The 20764-nt window shown below is 39.8% G+C and overlaps 1 protein-coding gene across 3 annotated transcripts in view; it reads left to right on the top strand.

The window, feature by feature from the left end:
- The first annotated feature begins 8696 nt into the window (after positions 1–8696).
- Positions 8697–20764, top strand: part of PFKP (phosphofructokinase, platelet) — a 42662-nt gene continuing 30594 nt past the window's right edge. For all 3 annotated transcript variants that reach the window (XM_023920032.2, XM_023920030.2, XM_086864346.1), the window contains exons 1-2: positions 8697–9125; positions 16926–16999. In XM_023920032.2, coding sequence (XP_023775800.1) covers positions 9041–9125; positions 16926–16999 — 159 coding nt within the window. In that variant the 5' untranslated portion in view covers positions 8697–9040. The remainder of the gene's footprint in view (positions 9126–16925; positions 17000–20764) is intronic.

Below are 20764 nucleotides of genomic sequence, written 5' to 3'. Positions count from 1 at the left end.
AGGCTGAAAAGGCTGTAAAACTGAATTAGCTCCATGATAAGGGAAAAGGGTACAAATCTCCCATTTGCCTTCCTCGTGTGATCCGTGTGCTGGACCCGTGCTCAGCAGCCTGCTCCTCCAACACCCACATTACACCTTTCCTTTTAAGGATGGTTCTTGCTCTTTGTCCAAGTGTTTGCTGACTGGCATTGCACCAGGGTGCCATGGAAGGGATTGCTGCTCCAGACTTGGCTGCCTGACCTACTCCACAAGTTGTGCTCACCTTTATTTTCAGTACTGGCTAACGCTGCAGTAAAATCCCATCCTTGAATGACACCATCTACAGCAGCACACACTGTGGCCTCTTGGCAGGGTGCATGGCTTCTGAGACATTGTGGCCCTAACTCCTGCAAAGAAAATGCCTGTAATTTCAGTAATTTTGGCATCCTCATACTTCTAACAATTATTTTTCCTGAACAAGGAGGTACCCCTTGGGTATGAATCTGCCAGCTGTGAAATCCTTCCTCTTTTTTCATTAATCACAATCCTGCACTGACTCACGCTGTTCACCCAGACAGCTTCACACTAAGAATTTCCTCACAGGAGCCCAAGTTTCTAAAACTACACTGATTCTTTCTTAAAACAAAATTATTTTCAGGCCAGCTGCAACTCGCTTGGCAGTGGAACCATGCCGTGCCTGATGTTTTTAGCCTGTAATTGACATTCTTCCCTTCCGTGGAAGATGCTATACCATACTCCAATGTACTCCTACCTGGACACAGGGGATGAGATAAGTCACATGGACCTTCTGATTCCCTGGATGAAAAATGTTGAAGAGCACTACACCATAACACTTGTGATAGCAATGGGATACCTGTGCCAACCTTCCTACAACTCCAAGATTCAAAAGACAAGATGCTGTGTGAGGCATTTGGCCTCAGCAGCAAATGGAGACACTCAATGTCAAAGACACTCTGCCTTCCTGGAAGGGAAATGATCAGCCTAAGAAAACTGACTGTAAACATTAAACATTAAATGTGCTTCATCTATGCCTGGTCCAAACAATCACCATTCAATTTACTCACAATATGCAGCCTATTTTCACATAATGATCCTAATGCTATTACTCAAATGTATTTTAAAAGGACTTTGGTCATTTGCAAAAACAATCAAATAAATCAATTTTTCTTCATTAAAATTCTAAGGGGATTCAAGGAAATGCTATGCAAGTAAAGAAAAAAGAAAAACAAAAAGGCAAGAAACCAGATATTTAATGTGTTTGTATATAGATATTTAATATGTTTGAGCACGGGCTCAAACTCTAAAATTCTTCAATTCTACACTCCACAGAAGTTTACAACATTAATTCTGTAAATAAAAGCAAAACCAGTCTGCTTTGGTCTTTTTACTCAGCTCTGTTCCATAGTTTAAATATGTCACTTAAATTCTCAGTTATTCCTGTCAAACTATTTCTAAACTGTGGGTTCTGGCATAAGAAATATGTTTGGGGTTTTTGGTTTGTGTTTTGGGGCATTTTTTGTATTTGTTTGTTTGTTAGTTTTGTTTGTTATTTTTTTCAGGGGGGAGGGTGGGGTTGTGCTACAGAATGTGAGATTAGACTTCTGGTGTTGCTCTGAGCAAAGGATGCATACAAATGCATTTTCCAAGGAATTCAATATTAAATACATCTTTGCTAATTTTTTAATTTTCACAGACAAAGATAAATGAGATGTTATTAATTCCCCTCAGAGGACAAAAACAGATTACATTGCATAAAGTATTCAGATTGCCTTCTTGCAAATCAAGAAATTGAAATTGAAATCAAAAAATTGAAATTGGCTCTGCCAGTTATTAAAGGCTATTTTTTTAATTCTGTAAGGGAAACTTTACATATTTTTCATCATCTGTTATGATACTGAATCAATGTCATAAAATATTTAGAAGCAAGAGTATGAAAATTGTAGCAATCAACTATTATACTAAAACCAAGTATGGGAGTGAAAAAAACTGTCATTCTTATCTTCAATTTAAGAAAAAAGAAGGAAAGAGGTGGGAAGAAAGTTGAAAATAGTGAAAGCAAGGAGAAAAGGAAAATGGATAATAAGAAGGAAGGCAAAGACTTCTCTTGAAATGCTAATTATTTGGATGGAATCCCTTACTTGATTGCATTCTCTAGGTACTTGTAATCTCTCTCAGAATTTACCAGCTGCTAACACACATGAAATGATGATCCCACTCTCAGCTCTGGTACCAAAACTGCTTTTCTTGTCTCCTCAGTCCTGCAAACACAACTCTGTGGCACTGTACTCCCCAGACAGTTTTTGGAAGAGACAAAAATGTCCTGTACACTCTGGAACACATTCCATTTAGAGCAGTTATGCTCTCCCTCCACCTCACTGCCCTCCAAATCAATGTCTCCATTAGGCTTAGGCAATTTTTAATCCTCTTTCAATCCAAAGACACCACACTGAACAAGAGCCTTTGAAGGACTAGGGTCACAGCACGTACACTGAAATCTGCAGCCATGTAGCATCCTGTCCACCTGAGCAGTCCATCACTAATGGCTGCCTGAGGTCTCCACAAACATCTAAGTCATTTTGAGCATCGCTGGGGCTGCAATTTTCAGGCAAGGCACAAAACTGCAAAGAAAACATGCACAATCTCTATTGCAAAGAGTGAAATCTATCCTCAAAGGTAAAATAATCCAACGAGAAATATATATAGATACATATATATATAATCCATATAGAAATATATATCAAATCCATTGCTTAACAGTGCAAATAAAAGCAATATAAATTCTTAAAATTCAGCAAAACCATTCGGTAAGTAATAAGCTGAGTATTTACACTGCAATGGACAACAAGGTCATCTATTTAACTCTCATGTATTACAAAACACAGAGACTTCAAATTATAAACCACAATCAGTTTAATTTTAGATAAACCAAAATTTGCCAGTATCATGAGAACGGCTGAATATTTGGGGGAACTGCTGCACAAACAAGTATTTGGGCAGACTGCATCCTTAATTCATAATATCAGTAACCATGTAACTACATTTATATTACTTCAACTATACTGCCACGTTAACTATGTAAAATTCTATTTTTTGTGGAAGGGAACAATGTGATGTTTATAAAACATCAGAGCTTACATTTAGGAATGAAGTTACACTCACCCACCAAATTAACTAGGTCAGATCATTACTAATGGTAACATTTCTTGAAATATAGTTATAAGTACATAATTCTAGGTTAAAAAAAAACCAACAACATTTCTGTGATTTTTTGGTTGTTTTTCTTTTACACATAAAAATGATCCCCAAGGTCACAAAAAAGGGGAAGAGGCTTCTGTCTCCTTGAGCAGCCCTAAATTGCATAAATCATCTATACTCTTTATCTCTTCTTGTTCTTTCAGACATTTCCCCTTGCAGTTATTTCCATCAATTTGGCAAAGGGAAGAAACAGAAAAAGCTTCAAGCCAAATTATCCATTTGGCCCCAATCCACATAAGCACTTAGTTGATGTATTCATGTCTTTTTGGAAACAAGTGGCTAAACCAAGCTCTGTCAAGGAATACGGTAAAAGATACCTTCAGAGAACTCCAATATCCTTCACTCTTCAACAGAAGTGACCTCCATGTGTATGTATGTGTGTGTGTATATATATATATATATATACATACATATACATATATATATATATATATAGCTTAACAATTCAGCACATGACAAGAAAGCAATGCTTAATGAGATAAGTCTTGCCCAAGTACAGTGAAAGCCTTCCTCCACACTCTACCTGTCAATCAGGAGGACAATTTCTGAATGGGCACACTAAAACACTCCTGGTGAAGCTGTTCTAAGAATTCACTAATTCAGAAGTACTGTACAAAAGGATAATACCACCTATAATCAATTAGGACATTCATCTAAAATAAAGTTCTGCATTTTAGACAATGTTCTAAGGTTATTGTTCACAATTTTACACTGAGCATCAAAGTAAACAAACACAATTTGAGAATTATCTCACCAATAGTAAGAATTCTCGTTGATATCTCAAATTCTTTCGTAATACTTAAGAGAAAGCTGCAGAACAACCACTTTCTGAGAATACACGAGTAGTCTATATCCTTTTAATGCAGACTGTGAACATGCATATATGGCTTTACCCCTTTCCCAATGAGACATACACCTTTAGTGGCTTATAGCAAAGCAAGTTTGCAAATTACCCTGTGGTGCCAAATGATGCCTCACTGTGGAAGTTTTCTAGGTGAGAAAGGCTTTCATACTCTTCTCCCCAAACTGGAGAAATAGCTTAGTCAATTGTATGACTGATTAATTGTCTAATTAGCACAATGTTTCCTTTTATTGAAGTGTTAGGGAGGTTTTTTCCTGTTTCTGATGATTTTTTAAACCTCTGAGCAACTATGATACATGTGACTAGCATGGCTCAATTTTTCCTGAAAGAGTCTATCTTACACAATATATCTTTCACAGTAACACAGATCCTCTTTGGTGTGCAATGATTTTGGGTTGTACTTATTGTGAATTTTCCTACCCAATAAAACACCAAGAAGAATGCACTTTTCGATTAAGAAGTGGATTCCAGGTCACATCAAACCACAGACACATGAGTTTTTAGGGATTTAGAACTTGGTTTGTTTTTTTCTCAATAATCAAAGTTGGAAGGTTAGATAACCTAGACATTCATAGCATGTTGTTTGATGGTAGTTCTAAGCAGTAAATTTAGGAGCTGGCAGCAGGAGGAAGGAAAAACAGTGACACATAATGAACCTGTTGAGCACAAATTAATGATTTGTATGTGCCATTTAAGAAATCATACATGAATTTACCAGAGAAGAAATAATATCAAGCCTGAAGACCACACTGACATATTTTCCATATAACTACTTATAGAACATTTTCCATAAAACCCTGAGGGCTTCAAAACTACTATAAGCTAAACAATGGTTTTTGGTTTTAAAGCTATGTAACACCATTCCCATTCAAAATGTTTTGGCTATGAATTAATTTGCAACTGATTTATCATGTTTTACATTTAGATTCCAAGATAAAAACTAAGTAGAAGAAATGACTTCTACAAAATATTGTTCAATCATTGTCTTTTTTATTTTAATTAGGAACAATTTTAATTAAGTAAACATAGGAATTAAATTTGTGATTTTCATTTAAAGAAGGCCAGATTCAAGTACCATTAAAAACTCTTGTAGTTTTATTACAGTGGGAATTTACTCAATGCCCTAAATTTGTACCTAATCTTTCAACTGAAGAAACAGTTACAGCAAATTCAAAACAACAGCCATTTGACACTCACGAAAAAGTTATAGCTCATGTACAATACATGATTTTCCTTCATGATGAATATATGGTGATGGTTTACCATTCCTCACTGAAAACAGTAAAAAATCCTCTAAAATTGACATGTAGGACCAGGAAATATTGTAGTATGGGAAGTAGGGAAGTCTTACGAAAGAAAGCAGTCAGCTCTCTTGAAGAAATCACTGACACCATCTGCTCAGAAATGGTATCTAAATGATTTATTAGTTCCTTCTTTCATGCTTATCTGTGCATTCCATGACTAACCTGCATAATTTTAAAATGCCAGAATTTCTGTAAATCCTTTCATCTGTTCTGTGCCTGGTTTTTAATAATACTAAAAGGCTGAATATCCAGAATTTGTATTTATGATTCATAAGTCTCAGGAAAAAAGACAGTAGAGAAGAAGAGATGACTCCTCCAAGCACCTAGACAAACTTGGAAGTGTGGGCTCATGTATCATAGATGCCAGAGAATCCACACCCAAGGAAGGTCTAGCTGTAGAAAACTGTTTCAGTTGGCTGGAAATCCATTTGTTCAGTTCTGGTATTCATGCTGTAATCTCGTTCTCTTTAGGCATAACTTGTTCTTCCCAGCTGAACCTGATTTCAATGGAAAATGCTGTGCCAAATGTAGTACTGGATCCATCTGTGGTATTACACCAGGGGATGAGCTGCTGCATATTCTGAAGCAGCACCTGTAATGATGCAGGTGCAGTAGGGGAGGTTTGGTAGCAATCCAAAGTATCTCAAAAGGTGAATCAGGACTTTTTAGGTAGTGATAAGATTCAAAGATGGGCAGATAGGCTTGACCTATATGGCACAGGGGAAAAACAGGCAACGTGAAAAGGATGCACTAGACCACCTGCAATGGTCAGTATCAAGGAAAAGTCAAACCCACCTATCCTCTCCCTGTTCCATGTAAACTGGTTCAATTTAGTATTACAATAACAGGACAATTATAGCACCTAATGTAGTGTGCAAATGATCTGCTGAGGCTTTATTCAGATAAGCAGTTTCTATTTATCAGTTTGCATATCTTAAAAGAGCCTATTCTCTTAGTGTCAGTATGATTTATACATGTGTACCTAGCTGCATTAACAATATCCCACAAGGCTAACACTCTTTTCCCCAACAATATTCAACACTTAAGACAGGCAGTCTCTCATTCCTTTTAAGATTATAGGCAATTGTTTTGCTGGAAGATATTTCACTATATCAAGGCAGACTCAAGAACAAACAGTTCCACATCCTTTCCTCTCCTCCCATCTCTAAAAACCTGACACAGCCAAAACACAATTCTTCCTGGACAGCTCTGCTGAAGGACAAGGAGTAGCTATAATGACGAAAAAAGTGAAATCATTGGCACAGTCCTAGTTACATGAGGAGGAAAAAAATAATCACTTATATGTTTATGGTGTACAATAGAGCAATTGAAGAAAATAATACTTTCAGAAAACAGGAGCTCCTTAGCGTTGAGGTTGTATTGGGAAGCAAGAGAGACAAGTCTACTTCCAGACAAAGTGCGAATGCTTTAGCTACAGCAAATAGCTATTTTTTAGAAATGTCTGCACCAAACCAAACACAAGCAACAAGAAGTCATCTTTCTCAAAGTTCTCCTGAGATGACAATGGTCCTTGATCCATGATGCTAGAATAGTCATATTTTCTACTAGTAAAAGATCTTCCTGATTTTACAGGTTTTGGATCAAGCCCCGAATCGCTCAAAGACCTTGATTTAGCTTTTACAGAGTTATTCTCAAATAAACTAATGTGATTTCAAAGCAAACCAGAACCTTTTGAACAAAGTGTGACTTTATGGAGGTTTACATACTTCTGTTATAGAAGTATGCCTTCATTATGATCTGTGACTCAAGACTTCTCTTCAGATTCAGGAAAGAAAATATTGAATTCCCTACAGAGTCATTAATGCTCATTGTATGCAATCTATTTGTCAATGGATCGTTTCTGATATCAAATCACACTCATTTTAGTCTCAGTGTAAATTTGCAAACGTGAGCTGCCCACGTGCTAGGTATAAATATCCATTTTCAGGTATGGCTTCAAACATTTATCTATGAGTAATTTTGACTGAACTACTCAAATGACTGTACTTCCACATGTGTCTGTGCGAAAGCTGACAGGATGAGCACGTGTATTTTTACGATGTGAGTTGTCTGTGATGAAGACGTTGAATAAAACCAGTAATTAATACAGCAATTAAAATGTAAAACTCGAGTCAGCATTTTGATGCTGTTCCTGACTCTCTCCCTGACTTGCATTATTATTTTGTGCAATAAGTTGGCACGATTCCGCAAATACTTTTACTTAGGCAAACTACCACAAACAACTGTATACAGGGTAATACAGCTTTATTTGCTTAAATTACTAAAACCCGACGCTTTTACTGTTTCTGTGACTACACACGCTGCTATGACCAACAGATTTATTCTGCCAGCGTGCTGTTACAATGCAGAGAGTTTAAGAGCGCACTTAGTACAAACCACTCCCCAAGCAAAAGCATCAGTGCGCACAGGGGAACGCAAAGGAAGGCAGAAAGACTGCGATTCCTGCCCAGAGCAATTCCTCCCAGCTGCTTTGCCTCTGTGGCTCTCCTTGACTCAAACTCTGGCTCTCAGCCGCCAATACTCACAGAACAGCCTCCTTTTCCTACCGGCGCCTGACCACCCACTGCGGTGGGTGACCACCCTCAGCGGGGAGACACACCTGAGGAAGGATGAGAGGCAAGAAGAGAAAGAACAGAGCTCGGGGCCTCTGGGTGGCCCTGCCCGCGCCCATGACAGACGCCGGCAGGAGCCGACTGTCCGTCTGTGCTGCATTCCCAGCGGGAGCCGCGCTCTCCCTCCGCTCCCTGCCGGAGCCTTCCGAGCAGCAGCCGGGCGGGACGGCGAGCCCGAGCCGCCCCAGAAGCACCGGCCTGCGAGGAACCGACACGCTAGAGGCGGATTCCCCCGCCGAACGTCCGCCAGAGCCGGGAGGGCCGCCGGGAAGCCGCCGGAGAGCCCCCGCTAAAGGGGCTGCCCAGGGAAGCCGCAGGCGCGACGGAGACACGTGGCGCTCCTCAGCCGCTACTGCGGGGAGGATGAGCCAGCTCTAGCCGACACAACTCCCTCCCCCGCGCTGCCGCCGCGCCAAGGCGCCAGCCATGTTCCCGCATCGCCCCCACCTCAGGCGGCAGGGCAGGAGAGGGGGAAGGGGAAGGCAGGCGGGGGGCGGTGCCGGGACTCCCGCCCCGCCGGGACCGCGCCGCCGCCCCCTCCCACCTGCCCGCGCCCCGCGAGCGCCCCCGCCCCACCCGCAGCGCTCGCGGCGCCAGCTCGGCCGCTCATTGGCCGCGCCGCCCGCCCGTCACCGCCGCTCCCGCAGGGCTGAGGGGGCGGGGCCGCGCCGCGCTCTTAGCGGCGCGCGGGGAGGGCGCGGCGGCGGGGCAGAGCGGGGGGTGGCGGGGTGTAGGAGCTTGAGTGTTGCTGGTTTTTTTTGCTCCTGGTTTTTTTCCCGGGCTTTTTGCTCGCAGTCGCTGTCTTCTCTCAGGTTTTCTGCAGAGATTTACCTGTCGGTAGCCACACACCTGCACCGGGCTGCTCGGGCTCTTTTCCCGCAGAGGCCGAGCGCTCGGTCCAGCGGAGCGGGGGCAGACCCCGGCGGCCAGGGGCTCCCTCAGCGACCGCGCTCCGCCTCGCCCGCCGCTGCCTCTCCCGCCGAGCCATGGATCACCAGCCCAAGTTCTTCGAGAACCTCTCGGGCGCCGGGAAGGCCATCGCGGTGCTGACCAGCGGCGGCGATGCCCAAGGTAGCGGCTCACACCGTTTACTCCGGGAGCACGGGGAGGACGAGGGAAGGAGCCGAGGGGAAAGGAAAACGGCGGGGAGCTGCGGGCACTGTGGGGAGTTGGACAGCAGCAGGAGAGGGCTAGGAGCCCCTCGAGGGCGGTGTGAGGGGCAGGAAGGAAGGGCCTCCCCTCCTGGCTGGGCGCCCATGCGGGAGGCCGGGGAAACAGCGTGGGCTGCTTCAGGGCTGGTGTTGGGAAGCCACGGTGCGGCACATGGAGGGAGTGGAGAGAGGGCTCTGGGAGCGATTCACAGGGGATTGCAGTGGTGCTCGGGTTCCTCTTTCCGTGCTGGCCTTCGACCCGGCTTTCCTACTAAGCGCATTTAAAAGATAAATAATTTTCTGTACGGCTTGGGCGCTTGAGGTTCAAACGTCCCCTCTCCCCTTCCTTCCCCTCTCCCTTCCTCGCCACATTTGCTCTGCCCCAGGCTGAGTAAGGGAGAGGGTAGAAATACTGCAGTAACTTTTACTACCAAGATGTCTCGTTCCCTCGAGAGATGGTGGGGTGAGGAGGGATGGCTGCTGCGGGAGGGGGAGGAGGAGGTCGTGCTGCCCGGCACGGCGGGCGGGAGGCTTGGCTGCGCTGCTGGGGCTCTGCCAGCCCTCGCCTCATCTGCTTTTCACTTCGTTTTGGCACCAGCAACACGTTTACGCTCCTACCCGTGGTTTAGAACGCTCAGATGGCGGTTTACTCTTCCCCCGTAAGAGTATATTAAAAACGTGTCTTGCCTTCTTAAATCTCTTCAGTGCAGAGGAAGTCGTAGCTGCTACAGGACAGGGCAAACAAAAGACCTAGAGACATTAAGAGGGATGGCAAAGAAAAGAGGCTTGATCACAATATACCTAGTCAAGAATCCATTTTTTTCTACACTATAGTTTCCGCTTTCCTTCCAGAAAATCATGATGGGTCCTTTCCAACTCGGCATGTTCTGTGATTCTATGGTTTGAAGTTTCAGTTAATTAAGATTTCAAACCCGCAATGCTCCGTGCAGTTCGAGAGGGCTCTTGCTCTGCTTATACCAGGAGAGTTATTCAGAGATAATTGCTTTTAGAACCTTCTCTTAATTTACGGTTATTTTTTTATTTTTCCCCGGGAGTGTCTCGAGAGTACTTTCACTTAAAGAAGAAGCGGCACTCATTCGCGTATGTGAACAGAATGGGAGGTGGGAGCCTCTCCTTCCTTTCTGCGTGCGCCCTGTGGTTTAGGGACCAGTCTCTTCCCCAGATTTCACACGGGGAGCTGCCGGGACCAGCCCGCGGCCGGGGCAGCCTCCCCTCTTCGTGCCCGGGTTCCCCGGCGCGTCCATGCGGTGGTAGCTTGCATGGACCAGTGTCTTCGCTCTCCCTCCCTCCCTCCGCCGGTGTGTACGTGATCCGCTGCGAGTCGCTGCAGATTCCGCCTCTTTGCGTCATATGGGCTGGGAGAAGCATCCTCCCTCCCCCTACCCGCAGGAATAACGGGGAGCCCCCGGGTTTACCTAGGATTATCCGAAACTCTAATCGGGATGAAAGGGATTTGTTGCCATCGAGGAGAAAAATGTTGCAGTTCTTGAGAAAAAAAAAAAAAAAATCGATGCGTTTAAATGGCTTCTCTTTTACCCCTCGGTGGGGCTACACTTCAAGTTTTATCCAGTTTATCCTCAGTGACATAAATTCCACTGCTATATGATTCTAGGAGGAACTGAGAATCAGAACATCTCTGTCTTAATGGTGTGGTGGCCAAATCGCCATTTTAATTTAAAAGTGTGGCAGGGCACTGCCTGAAGCAGCAGTAGCGTGCTCAGCAAGAGGCTGAGCCCTGCAACTTGCTTCCGTGTGGCTGGAGATTATATAATGCAGCAGCAGATGCATCTCCTTTTATAAAGTATTAATCTTCACTTTCCACTGTGTGAATTAAGGCATTTGAAGGACTTGTGGAATCTATGGGTAGCATCTAGACTTTGCATCTGGCAGATTGCCACAGAAGCATGGAGGGTTCCAAAGTAACAGCCTGTGAAAGTTGCTGTCTAAGGAGTGGGGCTGTCACAAAGACCAAAAAAAGTAAACTGGATGCCTTCCAAGCTGTTTCATTGGCAGCATTGTTGTCCCAGCTTTGAAGAACAAGGAAATAAAACCCCCAGCGTTTTAGAACATGATCATTTCATCTGAATCACACAACACAGTGTGTGACCATATCCCCTTACTATCTTGGTAAGAGCAGAGGTGTTTAAAATAAGCTGCCTCAAGTCAGTTTGAAGGTTAGAAGTTAAACAAGGGACACAATGAGTCATGCCCTGTCAAGGTCATTTGCCCTTTGGAGGACAAAGTGCAAATGTGTGAGAGAAGTGAAGTCCAGAAGTACACGCAGAAGGAAATAACGCTGCTGTTACTGCTATTTGAAAACAAGCTATTCAAGCAAAGTGTAGGTGAGGCAAAGCTGCTGACTCAGAAGTAGGCAAAAAATTGTAGTATTAGGAAAAAAGTTCTAGTCTTCCGTTTTGTTTTGTTTTACATTTGTCAGACACTAAATGTCTTCAAAGTATCTGTAATCCAAACTGAACTCACAAACAACTGAGTAGAAAAAACACCTGTTGAACACAAAATCTTAATAGGTGCCAGTATTTAGATTGGTCTGTAAGTCTGAGCATAGAATGAAATATATGTGAAATTATTTTAAAGTAAAGTTACTCACTTTGCTGTTATTTTTACTTCTAATAATTTAAAAGTAGTTTTATGTAAATTACACAAGGCTTTCTATTTATAGGGAATGTTAACTTTTCAGTTACTTCCCTGCATTGGTGCTACTTCCTTTAAAGTTTCATTTTTCTTTTTTGTTTTTCTACCTGTGGAATTTCAGAAACTATAGAATATATATGTGTCATACTGGACTTTTTTTTTTTTTGTGGAGTTAAAAGAATTTATCAGTTATCTGCTTCACAGGAAAAAATGTTCTCTAGTACACTTAATATGTGTTAGTACTGAACTTGACAGTCTATCATTTCAGCTAGCCAGGTGTTAAATTGTGAACTAAAAATGTTCTTTCCACCATAATCACAAGTACCTTGAGAGGCAAAAGAAGTTCTGACAATCAATTCTCAATATTTATGGGTTGGTTCAGTTTCTGGACTATTTCTAAATTGTACTGATTGCAGCTCAGGAAGGTGGTTTAATAAATGGCGTTTAATAAGTCACTCGTCTCACTTTGTGGCATTCTCTTGCCATTCTGCTTCAGGTCATGAAGTACACTGGTTGAATTTTCTGTGGGTTGCCAGTGGCTGCCACAGACAGTTTTGGCCACCATAGGTCACTGACGTTCACACAGCCTCCAAACAACCTATTCCGGGAGCGTGGTAGGTACGGCTCGGCGGCAGGAAGAGTCATCGGGAAGCCGCTGACAGGTGGTTGTACGCTCCTGGGGAAGGATGTGTTTGTGGCTACAGAGCCACTGCCCAGACAACTGACTCAAGATCATTGTCTTTGAATAGGACCATGTTGTTTTTCAGATAAACTCAAAGATCCGGTGTTGAGGAGGACAGCAGAAGTAAGAGATGTAATGGCCTGGAATATCATAGCCCATCCTGCTTAAGTAAGCAGCTACATGTTTCTACGTTCAAAGCATTCTAGGCTTTGCAAAGTTCCAAGGCTTAGTAGTACAGATATACAACTCTTGTCCTGGTGACATAGACTGGAAGGAGAAATTTTGGTGCTGAACAAATGAAAAAGCTCAACTCCTTTAGCAAATGCTGGGTTTAAAAACAGCTTGAAAAGAACTCCAAAGAAACCTTTTGGATTCCAGTGTTTTGGAATATCACAGACCATGACTGTGGATGCAAAGATTTACATATTTACCCTCCTGAAGCATTAATGGCTGAGGAACATCATAAGGCATATTTAATATAGTAGTGTGAGTGTATGTGATCTTGTCCTGGTAGCAAAGTTTCTTTTTCCACCATAAGCTTCTCAACTAATACAGTAAATAAAATAAATATTTTTTTTTAAAAAAAAGTCACAAAATAAATGTGAATAATGTGTAAATAAATGCTTTTCTTATGTTATCCACAATAGAGTTTATTTGTTAACACTTATGTAATTTGAACACAGTCACAAGGAATATTTGAGTTCTAGCCCCCCCCCCTCCAAAAGGCACCTTTTCCAGCTAAGAACAGTGACTGCAAATAGACATGTATATGAAATACATTTATGTGTCCGTAGATACAATGTTATAAGTACTATTTGTATGTAAAATTAAGGAATGTAGTTATTAATGGATTAGTGTGACTATTTCAATGCATTAAATATTTTTGAGACACTGCTTCTATAATTATTCAATGATTGAAACTGGTCTCTTAAGATTTTTATTTTAATTTTTAAGAAGGAGGTATGTTTACCATCTAGGTGTTCTGCTACTGAATATATTTGTACAGTAGAATGTTCTGATCTAATACAGTTAGTGTTGAGAAAAATTGTGTAATGTTTTCGTCAGGTATCTAGAATAATTACTGTGATTATATGCAATAAAATGTGATGTAATTAAAAGTAAACAGAACAAATTCAAGTTGTATTTTTAATTACTTGTTCAATTCTTGTATTTGACTGCTTCTCTTTTGATGATTATAGGCTCTCACTGACATAACCATTTACATATTTGAATAAAGTCTTCCTGTTTGGTGATGTTTAGACATTTCCCTTACTGATGTTTGCTATATAGTCTTTTAAGTCTGAATCTTTATTCAGGGTAGCACTGAAACATATGTGCTAAGTCATTATGCCTGTGTTAAAGCCAATGTTTATCTTTAAAATTGGTGGTACTTAAGTATTTCTTGATGCTTGTCCAAGATGCATAGTTTTGATTTTGCTTTTGAATGGTTTATGTTACAGTTATTTATTTAAAGGCATGTCTAGCTGGCTAAAGCAAGGCAAACTTGGCTTAAACACAAACTCGTGTAGAACCTCCTATGTTGTGGTACGTAAGTACGTGAACAAGGATGTAGGCACAAGAGAGGGCTGCTCTTTTAGAGGAAGAGAGTCTCTGAAATCATTGAAAGATCTCTGCAGTATTGTTTGTAACCCTGTTACGAAAACCAAGTGCTTCTTTTAAGGACACTTGAATAAACAAGATCAAGGACAATAAATTATCAACTTTTAAGTTAATTCAGATGTTATGTAAAGCCCTAAAAGTAGTTGTATTTCCCTTAATCTTTGCTGACTCTGAAAGAGCAAAATAAATATTTCCCTCTTTCCAAGTCTTTAATGCAAAAGCAACTCGTAATTCAGAAACATTTTAAATAATTCTTAAATTATTTTTTTAAAATACTGGTTTTACTTGTGGCTTTCTTTTGAAGCTGTTATTCTAATCCTGTATGTTTATCAAACTGCATTTATTATTCAGGCTAAATCTGCAGTTAACCTGGTAAATCTCTTTTAAAGCAATAAGCATGAGTAATAACATTTCATGGTTATTAGGTAATTCACAAATACTTTTGTAGGACTCCACAAATAATGAAATTTTATTTGACAATCCTACAGAGGCTTAGTGAAATTTTTGTGTGTTTTTTCTTGAATTACTGCAATTTCGACAGCCACGTTGTAGAAGTCTAAAGCTGTAATGTGCTAGCTGTATTTTGTAAGTGTCAAATTCTAACATCCTTTAGTCCTCAGCCCTTCTGAAATGTAAGCCAGGAGCCTGCCAGTAGACAACTAAGTCCTTTTTCTGTATAAGGAGATAAAATATGCAACACAAAATAACAGTAAAATGTAGGTTATGCAAACTTACAACAAAGCTGCAGTGGTAGTATTGGGAAGATGCTGTCTGTACTCTGTTGGACTTTTTTTCCTGGGTTTTTGCCTTTTCATGGAGCAGGCAAATAGTGAATTTTATCTATTTTTCGTGCAAGAAACATGGAAACTGGAAGGTATTCACTAATGAAGTATGTGGCTGTATTAAGAATTTATATACAAACTTTCCTCAAACAAACCAAACCAGACAACAGCAGCTCCCCTCCAAAAAAACCCCAAAAGCCAAGACAGAACTGCCAAAAAACCTCCGTACCAAGCAACAACAACAAAAAAGCCTCCCACACAGCATGTGCTTTAATAGAAGCAAGCTGTGGGCTTTGGTGAAAGGAGTACCTTGTTCTGAGTGTTCCTGTTTGTGGAAAATGGCAGTGCTGTGATGAACTGTCAGTTTGGTAAAATTAAAGGTCTTTGTCTCTGAGGGGTGTTAATTTTTGTTATGAAAACTGTTTCACTGGGGAGATAACTTCGCTCTGTTTATTCTGAGATTTATCATGCTAACTTTCTTTTCATTGCAGGCTGTCAGATGAGATTCTCTGTTTTTCTTTGGCATCACCCAGTTCTTTGTATAAAGCTGTGCCTTTAGCTGTTTTGGCATTTGAAAACTTTTCCCAGCTATGCCACAAGGCTGACTGTGGCTGAAAGAATTCTTGCTACAATTTCCTAAAAGTGAACTTAGGTGAAAACACTGTTACCTGTGTTTTTTAAGTGTGACATCTACACAAACAGCAAAAGCAACTTTTTCATTTTGGCAAACTTAATTTTTTTTGTTTCATGTTGAGCAACATCAGGGACTTTCTGGTGTGTTCATAAGTAATGCATCTTTGAGAAAACCTCAGCCTGATTCTTCAGAGAGGTTGACCTTTACAGCTCAGTATTTTTTGCAGTAAAGATAGGTACAGTAGGATTACATCTTTTTGACTTGCTGTGTTGTTTATATATTCTAGTTATCAGCTTTTTATATCTCCAGGGAGGTGAACACTTAACATCCACGTCAAGCAGCAGAACTTACCTACTACTTGTCTGTTTTGATACTAAATGCACCAGATTTGGAGAATTTGTGCATAGTACTTGGACTTGTCATCCTTCTTGCATCCGTTTTTTACTGATGTGCCAAGATTATCAAGTGTAGCCTAACTGCTTCTCTCATCATGCTTTGTGTGATCTCTTATGTTTGTTTTAGTGGTATGGATGCAATTAGTTGATTAGTTTTGGAAAGTTCCTGAATAATGGGTAAGGTAATGCAGTGTCTGAAGGGATGAGTTAGAAATTCCTTTGCCCTGTGTAGAGGGACCAGTGGAACTTCCACTGTGGCTCAGGAGGTTGTGTTTGACTGTGGGACTTAAATGGAAAATTTTACAGCAGTATAATTTGTTCAGAGATCTGTGAGCAGGGAATTCCAATCAGAGCTTGCATTTTTGGGACTGAAGTTGTGTTCAGATGTTTTTCTGTCAAATGAGTCAATGTAGCATTATTTATGTTAATTTACTGCTACTTTTGTCTTTTTAAATAAGTATCTGCCTAGGTCAACTTCGGCTCTGCTCCCCTCAAAATGCTGTGTATACACCTGTGTTATTCTGGAAATCCCAGAAAAACTGTTATAATTTCTCATCTGAAGAAGCTACATTTTAACTTTCTGAATGTTTTGCATTTCAGACTGAAAACTAACCATTACTGCAAAATTAATTTACTTTGTTGTTCAGTAGCTGTAACTTCTACAATGCTATTTTGCAGTCAGCAGCAATTTAATCTCTGATTAACACACACACTGGCATTCACATAATTATTGTAACAAAGAATAGTTTTGAACCCTTCATGCTCATGGGCTCTTTGCACTGTCATTAAGCAAATTTCTGTTTTAATGGATGCTGGGCATTGTCTTTCTTTAGGAATGAATTAACGTTCCCTTTATGTTCAAGACACTGAAAATTTTTGGTGTACATAAAATGCTGGATGACTATAACAGTGTGATTTTGCTTTTTCTTCCCAGGTATGAATGCTGCTGTGCGCGCAGTAGTACGCATGGGAATCTATGTAAATGCCAAAGTCTATTTTATTTATGAGGTTAGTTTTTGTTTCATTCATTCTGTATTTTGTCTTCTAACTAAACTTGAGTTTTTGTAGAAACACCATGGAGAGTAAATAGTATGAATTAAAAAATGCTGTAGGTGCCATCCCTTTTCATTGTGTGTTTTATTTAGTACTTTTCATTTTTATGGAAATTTACATGTCACAAGTATATTCTAAAACTATGTAATTTAAAATTAATTTCTTAAATATATGGAATTCATTATGTGCCACCAAAGACTTGAGAGCAAAGAAAACCAGAGGTGGTTGCCACCCTGCAGTGAGCTACAGATCTGTGCACTCATTGGATGTTTGGCCCCACTTACTGTACTTCTTAAATGTTTTCCTAAACCTGGTTAAACTACTGATTCTTAATCCTTTACTCCATTTTCCTAGAGTATGATAAGGATGTATCCTCACTCTCATTTCACAGCTTGATTTTGATCAAGAGTACAGTGGCACTGCTGCCATCTTGCCTTGGCTTATAGGTAGAAAGTTGCAACTGAAGAAAGTCAACCAACAAAGAAAAGAAAAGCCACATCAAAAACTTGGTCTGTCCTGACATCAGAATTTTGTGACTGAAATTTGTAACTGTATATGCAGAAAGATTGTAAGTTTCTGTAGTAGTTAAACAATAAGAAAGAGAGATGGGACAAGTTTAATGTCAGTGCTGTGGTGATGCTCCATGTACTTGACTTCCTGCAAGAAGCAGTTTGACATCCTTTTAAAGGATGCTTTCAGTTTTTATACAGTTTCTGTACATTAAACAATACAGTAAATATATTGATTCCATTCCCACTGGAACTCCTGTACAGCTCATTAGTAATTTGAGACTATTACAAATCATAATAAAAAATTGATATGGGGGAAAGCTTGGTAGGTAGCAAGTAAAGTCTAACTTTAATGTAAAAATATGGAGTACTAGAATTCATAGAAGTGCTCAGAAAATGCTTTAGTTTTAGTTTTGTGCATGGCAAATACAGAATTTATCTTTAAAAAATGGCTGTTTATCCATTTTTTTTCCCTGTCTGCCTGTTCCAATAGCTCATTTACTAATAAGATGCAGAGTATATTGAAATGCAAATAAGCAGAGGACTGTGCTCCAAAATTCTTTCCTACTACTGTGCTAACAGCAAGTTGCTCTGAATACTTAGTGTGTGCTAATTACATGGCCAATCTCTGGAATTCCTTCAGTGTTCAGCTGTTTTGCAGGCTCACTGAAATGGGTCAGATACTTCTCTGGAAGTAACAAGGGAATTTTGGACATCTTTAAGGCCAGAAATTTGATTTGAATTTATTTTTTAATTAATCTTAAGTCAAGAATTGCCATATTTTTTCACCTTTTAAACATATTTGGTATCACAGAGTGATAAATTTCAAGAGAAATTTGAATATTTGATTTTTCTGAATTTATCAAAATAGCACTATATAAGTTAGTATGTGTTCCTGTGTTTGGTAGAGCTGGCCAGTGTGAAGTCACAGATATTTCTGAATGAAAAGTGATTGTAAAAAATAAATCAGTGTTGGGAATTTTGAGTTTACCCATATATATTGTCCTTCTGTCTTCAGTGTAACAGTAGGGTCTGGGGAGAAATGCACATTTCACTGCAAGTATGGGCTGTGAAAAAGGTCTTTGCTTCTAGATTAGGCCATTCAGTTCTGTGTTTTGTAAAGTATGGAACGCTTAGCTTCTTCTCTGACTGGTGATAATTGAAATGAGTAGTCACTTTTCTTTCACAATGCCTACAAGTACTTAAGAGAAACAGGGTTGCAAGCATTGAAATGAAACAGCTGTTTAATTTTACACCTTTGAAATGGGAAACAGATGAAGGTGACAAGTGTAATTAAGGTAAAAATCTTCTGAGACTTGTCACTAGTATTCCTTGCTAAAAGCCTTGGTGTGATGTGTAAAGATGTATAAGGAGGAGATGTTTTTTAGGGTATAGTTTGAGTTATTTAATAAGATGTTCCTTCTGAGTTACAGTTTATTGAATGTAACTTGAGTGTGTTAAGCAAAGAGGAGACTGTATCTTAAGCCTACTTTTTGAGCATTTTAACATGTAGGTCAGGATAAAGTGATAATTGTATTGAAGTTGCTCTGAAAAAGTGAAGGAAAAACCTGAAGTGACAATCTCCAAGAGAAAAAAAAACTGTTCTTGTTTGGTTCCAAAAATTGAGTCTTAAAGGTCTCAGCCTTTTCAAGCTTACTTTGCTGAAGTCATCATACGCTCTGTTTCTCCTGTAGCTGTGTCTGTCATATGAACTTTCTTGCACTGCAAAACCATCTGTCTTCTACAACTGTGGCCAGCACTAGTTTCATATTCTAAGATAGTGACTCTGTTTTCCTAACTCCATTTTTCTTCATCTTGTGATGAAAGATTATCAAGATAAATGAATTAAAATTGATAATGAATTTAATTTTAATGAAAATTACTAAGTAATTTTCTAGCCTTGTTTAAACTGGTTTCATGAAAACCCAAAGAAAGAAACAGTTAGATACTGGAATTCATGGCCTGTTTGGACTTCAAGTCCCAAAAGGAAAAAAGAGTAAACTCATGTAAAAATAAAAACTAGAAGATAATTTATATAAAATGTATAATTAGTTATATATCTTTTTTATAGTTTATATAAAACCTGTGAATTTATAGCTATAAAATGAAAATCCTATAAAATTAATACCCCTTGTGTATCTTAATTCACTAAAGTTAGTGCATTTCAAAATTTTGCTATTAATTGCAAATCTATACAGTTGTGCTAGCTTCACAGTTTCATATTTTATTTTAGTCTGTAGTTACCCTTCTTGACTATCATGTCATTATTCCTCAAATGTAGTCCAGTCTGAATTAAAATTTAAATACCCATGGATAAATTTCACTCATGATATGAAAATCTAGGGGCTGGAAGTATGTGTAGAGTATCAGGCTGCTCTAGGGGGCTAGTTTAATTTTTTTTCACTAATCAGAAGCTGTTACAGTCAGGCTGATTTTTCTTTTGTCTTTTTCCTTTTTAATTGAAAGCGGGAAGAAAAAGTAATGACTCTCATTTATGGCAACTCATTTTAGAAACTTGAGGTCTTAAATATTTATACAAATAACCTGCCATTTTTCCAGGGTTGAAGCATATAGTTCCCAGGGAATGCATGCTCTTGCTACTAAGCTATGGAGCTTTTAGATTCTTCATCTTGATTAAGGGTCTTTTTCTCAAGAGGCCATCATTGGGAATGCAATGGTATGGCAGTCATGGATTTCTGTGAGGAAAACTTCATGTATTTTCTGTAGTGGTTTGTGCACTCAGTGACAATAGTATTTTATATTGTTGAGCAATGGCTAAGACATCTCAGTAGGTAAATTCACGTAACTGTTAAAGCCCCAAATGTCTCACATGTAGCACATCAGAAGTTGGCTTGTTCTTTTTCCAAGGCTTTTGTCTTCAGAGTTCAGGCTGGAAGCCACGTTTGCTCCTGCCATGCTCTCCTGGAGCTGCAGTGTCTGTGAATGTGTCTTGTGAACATTGGACCCACAGATATTTATTCTTATTCTTCAGATATTTAGATTTTGGGTGCATGAGGACTAAACATGAAATGGAGCTGATCTTAACAAACTGCTTGCTATTTTTTTGACAGCTTATTTTCTCCATTCTTGCCCCACATTTACAGTATCTCAGTACCCAAGCTCCTATATTTTTAGGGTCTAAGTAAGAATTTACTTTTTTAATTAACAGATTCCCACTCTCATATTAAGGTCAGTAGTCACATCTGCCAGT

Source organism: Cyanistes caeruleus, chromosome 1 (assembly GCF_971803275.1).
Source record: "Cyanistes caeruleus chromosome 1, bCyaCae1.hap1.1, whole genome shotgun sequence".
Classification (NCBI taxonomy): domain Eukaryota; kingdom Metazoa; phylum Chordata; class Aves; order Passeriformes; family Paridae; genus Cyanistes; species Cyanistes caeruleus.
The sequence above is the reverse complement of the archived record's forward strand: the minus strand, read 5'-3'. Positions and strand labels throughout refer to the sequence as shown.